This window comes from Humulus lupulus, chromosome 1 (genome assembly GCF_963169125.1).
Source record: "Humulus lupulus chromosome 1, drHumLupu1.1, whole genome shotgun sequence".
Classification (NCBI taxonomy): Eukaryota; Viridiplantae; Streptophyta; class Magnoliopsida; order Rosales; family Cannabaceae; genus Humulus; species Humulus lupulus.
In genome coordinates this window covers 298450895-298456928 of record NC_084793.1, presented here as the reverse complement: position 1 = coordinate 298456928, position 6034 = coordinate 298450895, and the positions used below count along the sequence as shown (strand labels likewise).

Sequence of the window (6034 nt, the reverse complement as noted above, 5' to 3'; positions counted from 1 at the left end):
CATCTATAGTCATTATCTATATGTTTTGAATCAAAATCTGAAAAGTGCGATTTGAAATTGTTCTGTTTGTTTAGGACACAATTCTAATTTGGAACAAGAATATCTAGATTAATTGTGTAACTATATCTGTGAGTTGTTGCGGTTAATGCAATCTTTGTGATTAAATTTGCCATAGAAATATAGGGAATTTTAACCCAGGTTGAGTTTATAATTCATAATATGATTATGAACTACTTTTGTCAACTTGTTAATTAAAATAGGTAGAAAAAAGAAGAATTTGATGATAATCTGTATTAGGGATTAATAAGAAGGATAGTTGATGAGATTAAACGCCCTATTTACTCTTTCATTGCTTTAATCTAAGGTTTTGTTATTACTCATTGTTTTATTTAATCTTTAATTATTATTTCTACACTGTATATTTTCTTTTGCTTGGTCTACAAGAACCAAAAGTCTAATCGACCAAATAGAAAAGAAAAAAAAGATTAATTGACTGGTAATTGGGGATTCAGTTCTTGAAGACGATATTTGATTTTACCAAGATTATTACTAAATTACAATACATACACTTGCCTAGCTATAAAATCCGTATATTCCGTCAGTAGACCAACTAGCAGATTGCTTGACCAAATCTATCACACTCTCACCTCTCAACGAGGGGATGGCAAGACACGCGATATCAGCAATGCATAAATGATATCACGTGCACCTGCATCGTAGGCTACAATCACTCAATGATTGCTCTTGAATATTATATGGTCCCATCACAGCTGTCATAGAGTATGTTAGAGAATATTTATGTTAGGATTTTTTTCATTCCCTAAGACCGCATGTAATGAGCTCATTAGCTCCCATTATTTGTAAATTGCCTATATAATGAAATACAACCTTAGTCTCTAGTTGAGTTGAGTATTATTCATCCCTAAACATCTAAATTATCTCTATATAACCAGAAAATTTTCATAATTAAACATAATTAACAAGTACTAATTAATTAGAAATTAGAGAAGTTCATTAATCTTGTACTTCAAATACTTTATTTAATTTTGCAGAACAAAGCATACAAATCACAACATTAATATATATACCTAATTAACACAAATGACCATTAGGTCGTGACTTTTAATTTCCAAGTATGGTACTTTTTGATTGTTAAAAGTTAAGAAAATCACAGCTGATGATGAAAACAAGTTCATTAATTCTAAGCAAATTTAGATGCAATCTTGACCAAAACATCACAAGTTTCTTTTGGCTTCGAAAACATTGGCATATGATCCGCGCCTTGAATCTCCATGACGTCCGAAATGCCACCGTTTTGGATCATCCATTGCTGAAATTCCAATGGTATTCCCAAGTCTTGGTCACAAATGGCAAAAACCCGAGGAACTGACCCATATGAGTTTTTAGATAATTTCTTTGCTCTGGACAAGTCTTCAATGAACAGTGACGATGGCCTTGCCAAAGCCATAGCCAATTCAAAATCCTATATACAATTTTTTAAACAATATTAGCTAATAATAATACGTAATAAAAGAAAATAAGAAAAAGTACTATATAAATATAGATATATTAATTAATTAATTAATGTACCTCTTTTGGGGTGAGTTGGTAGAGCTTGTTCGAAATGAATTTTGGACCAAACAACATTGATGATAGTGATCCTTCAGGAGTCTCAAATGACCCAAACTGTGTGTCTAGCCATGCACCTGGTGGGGCCCTTTCGCAATACTTTACGTATACAAGAAAAATATGTTATATGTAAAATAATTTAATTATATCACCCGTGTGTGCATGCCTTGTACGTATCTAAAACACTTTTTACTATAATATATATAAAGATTATTATTAGCATATTTATCCCTTTGAGTTCTCACAAATTAGAAAAGTTATTCTCATATTAAGTTTTTAATAAATAGGTTCTTATAATTTTTTTTGTAAAGAGTATGCATGTTAATATACTGATGAAAAATTAAGAACTATATTTTATGAATTTATGATGAATTGAGAGGGTAAAATTATAATAATTTTTTTGTTTACAAATGTAAAAATACGAAATTAATTATTACTATTTATAAATTTAATAAATACAACTATTTAAAAACCCTATTTATAAACATGGTTTCATGTAGTGACAAAATTGCATAATTAGAGTTGACCTGCTGACTTTACTTTTATTTTTTTTCAGTGTTAAAATTGGAATAAATAACTACTACTACCAAACCTAATTAGTTGTCCCAATTTTTCATTTCTTGTTCAAAGAATAGCTATAACACAACACGTAAAGTTTGATATTCCAACAAAAATAACAACTCGAAAATGATCTAAATAGAACACTACTCAAATACAATTTTCATTTTTTTAAAGAAACAAATAGGTACATATTTTAAAAATTGTAATAAAGATAATTAAAATAGCTTTATGATATAAAATTAAAAATTACTGATAATATATTATTCCTTTAATTATTAATCTAATAAGAAAAAAAAACAACATTGGTGAGTTTAGAAGCGTATCATCTACGATCTACCAAGCTAATAAACAATAAAATTAAAATTTCAATCATTAGTAGAAACATTAGATTTACCTGTTCTAGAACATACGACGGCTGATTAACGGTGTCCGGCATAAACGCCGTCAAGAAAACGGCGACGGCAATTTTTTGAGGGAAATTCTCCATAGCCATGGCTAGGTTGAGGCCTCCAAGGCTATGGCCGACGAGGACCACCTTCTCTTCCGGATCAAGAGACGCCAAAAGCTCCAACAGTGGCTGAGAATAGTCCAACATTGAGTGCACATCTTTAATACTCTTCATGTTGATGCCGGAAGCCGCCAGATCAACCGCCGTCACACGGTGGCCGGCCGCCTCCAGCAGCGGCTTCAGCTTGTACCAGCTCCATGCTCCGTGGCACGCCCCATGGACCACAACGAAGTAGTGCTTATCAACTTTGCTTTCTCCCATTTTATTCTTCTTCTTATTATTATTATTCTTTTTCTCTATCTCTAGCCTTATTAATTGAATTAGAGACCATACTAAGTCTTCCTTTATATAGACTTTGAACAATTATTGATTAAATAATACCAGCTATATTTTATTTATGTAGTAATATAAAGTAGTTGTTAATAAATTAATTAATATAATAGCATTATTTTTGTACATATAGAGTTTTTTTTATTATTTTAAATATATATATTTTAATTATGCTATTAATTAATTCTATAATAAGATAAATTTACTTTTATTATAATTTTTTATTTAAAATAAAAGGTTTTATGTTTTCTTTAATGAAATTATGTTGAGTATATACCCAAAAATTATATTTATAAAAACTTAATTTATATATTTTTGAAAAATAAAATAAAAATATAAAAAATAATAATGATTTTTTTTTTATAAAAAAAAACTCCTAATTATAGATATTTTATTGAGACAAAAGTATATACACTAGATTTTTTTTGTCATTGCACGTTTTGACAGATTACTGGCTGCTGGGGTGTGGACTGTGGAATGTGATCTCCCACTTGTGAGAGTACTATTTTATTTTTAGTGTAGAAGGGGTTACAACTTACATAATCGTTTTTGTTTTTTTTTTGTTTTTGTTTCTGTCCTTTTGGAATCTTGGGAGCTTTTCATTTTTTGTGTTTTCTTAAAGGAAGCCGTACTTTGTGACTTGTGAGTAATCTATTTGCTGTGAGTTGTGTCTTGATTTAATATTTAGAAAATGAAGATTGAGTATGATAGTATCATGATTTTACTATTTATTCTAGATCTTATTATATTGTATGAACTTTCTTTAAAAAAACATTAAAAATAAATAAAACAACAAGATACACAAGGTATGTGATAATGTAGTTAATTGATTTTAATATTGATTGAATTATGTGATAACGGTTACAGCGAAATAAATCATTTATAATATAGAAAATTACGATTAATTAATTAATTGTCAATTATCTGAAATTTATGAAGAAGCTAGAGGTTTATTAATTGTCTTACCAGTATTATTAAAAATTATAACTTACTCAATTATATGAGAATATATATATATATATATTTTAAAAAGATATGAGAATAGATTAAATAGCAGACATCAATATTTATATAAATTGTATAATATGATAAACAAAACCAAATTTTTGAAAGGAAATTTCATGTTTTATGGATGATAACTTAGATAATTTAGATAATATGCTAACATAAGTTACTATCCCAAATATATGACAATTTTAATTTTTTGGACAAAAATACCCCTAATATTCAAACACTTATTTTCTCTCTCATTCCGAACTCTCTCTCTGTCTCATTCTAATTTTGTAGATCTAGAAAAAAATACCAAAATTAAAAAAAAAAAATCATCTGAAAAAGACATTTGAGTGTAAAAATAAAGAAGAAATGGTGAGAGAGATGGAGAAGTAGAGGAAAATGGGGATAGAGAGAGAGAGAGAGAGAAAAAAAAAGGATTTGAGAGAGAGGTGAGAGGGAGAAGAAAGAGAGGGAAGTAGGAGAAGAGAGAGGACTGAGAGGGAGAAGAAAGATAGAGTGATGGATCTGTGAGGGAGAAGAGAGAGTTTTAGTATATAAAAGTATTAGGGGCGACACGTCACTCTTAATAATTTTTACTTATTTTCACATACCACCCAACTTTCTCCCAAATATCTGATTATTAGGGGTAACACGTCGCCCCTGATATTGGGGCCCATCGCTCCTAATACCTCGCCCCTAATAATTTTCACATATTTTCACTTACCATCCAAATTTCCCAAAATATCTTATTATCAGGGGCAACGTCACTCCTGATATTGGGGCCCGGTCACCCCTAATACCCAATATTAGGGGCGACATGTCGCCCCTAATAATTTTCACTTATTTTCACATACCACCTAAATTTCCTCAAATATCTGATTAGGGGTGACACGTCGCCCTAATACTTTTCCAGAATCACTACAACAAAAACGGTTATTACCGGCGGAGAAAACCGCTGGCAATAGTCAGGAAAGCCGCAGGCAATACTTTTTACCGGCGGGTTCCGCCGGCAAAAGTCCGCCGGTAAAAACCAGTCGGTAAAGGTCGTTATTGCCGGTGGAACTAGCCTCCCGTCGGTAATAAGATTATTACCGGCGGAGCCCGCCGGCAATAATTTGGTCAGAATTCATGTCTGACACATTATTACTGGCGGTTTCCGCCGGTAATTGTAAAACATATTTAAAAAAAATAATTAATTTTTATAAATTATATATAATTAATATTAAATAACTAAACTTATAATTAAAAAAACATTAATAAAATTTAGAAATAAAATCAATATTATTTAAATTAATATCCAAATTAAAAATACAACTTTAAAATACTAAAATTGTCTTTTCAAAATAAAAAAACATACACTTAAATTTAATAATAAATAATAAAACCTAAACTAATTATTATTGTCTTCATCAAAAGATTCATTTAAAAAATCTTCAACATTCGCGCTTCGACTCAAACCTTCATGAGACTGTGGTACTGGCGGCGAAGGATAATATGGCCGAGGTTGTGGGCGAATCAAAGGAGACTGCTGCTGTTGTTGATTCGGAGAAGTGTAGTACTGCTGATTATAAACGGGCTGCTGTGTCCATCCTCCATAATGAGGATATACCGGCTGCTGCTGCATGAACGGCCCAAAAAATTAAAAAAATATTTATTTATTTACTAAAAAATTAATTATTTAATTAATACTTAATTAATTATTTATTTATTTATCAATTTATTAATCATATTATTAATTTAAATGTTAACTTATTATTTAATTAATTAGTTAATTATTATCTAATTTTTCCTTTATTTAAATAAATTATTATTATCTAATGTTTACTAATTATTTAATTTATACTTAATTAATTAATTAGTTATCTATTATCTAATTTTTCCTTTACTAAAAAATTAATTATTTAATTAATACTTAATTATTTATTTATTTATTTATCAATTTATTAATCATATTATTAATTTAAATGTTTACTTATTATTTAATTAGTTAGTTAATTATTATCTAATTTTTAC

At 29.1% G+C, this 6034-nt stretch overlaps 1 protein-coding gene across 1 annotated transcript; it reads right to left on the bottom strand.

Annotated features, from left to right (window-relative positions):
- Positions 1–1010: 1010 nt before the first annotated feature.
- Positions 1011–3011, bottom strand: LOC133811356 (salicylic acid-binding protein 2-like). Its single transcript, XM_062246166.1, has 3 exons — positions 2585–3011; positions 1591–1728; positions 1011–1483 (listed from the first exon to the last, which is right to left on the bottom strand). The coding sequence occupies exons 1-3, from the start codon at positions 2957–2959 to the stop codon at positions 1202–1204; spliced, it is 795 nt and encodes a 264-aa protein (XP_062102150.1). The 5' UTR covers positions 2960–3011; the 3' UTR covers positions 1011–1201.
- Between the last annotated feature and the right edge of the window lie 3023 nt (positions 3012–6034).

Bases quoted from the DNA above. Each gene is read 5' to 3' on its own strand.
- LOC133811356 (XM_062246166.1), bottom strand. From the start codon at position 2,959: ATGGGAGAAAGCAAAGTTGATAAGCACTACTTCGTTGTGGTCCATGGG. The intron at 1,729-2,584 runs GTAAATCTAATG...GTATACGTAAAG, and splicing joins CGTCGTATGTTCTAGAACAG to TATTGCGAAAGGGCCCCACC. The intron at 1,484-1,590 runs GTACATTAATTA...AATTGTATATAG, and splicing joins ACCAACTCACCCCAAAAGAG to GATTTTGAATTGGCTATGGC.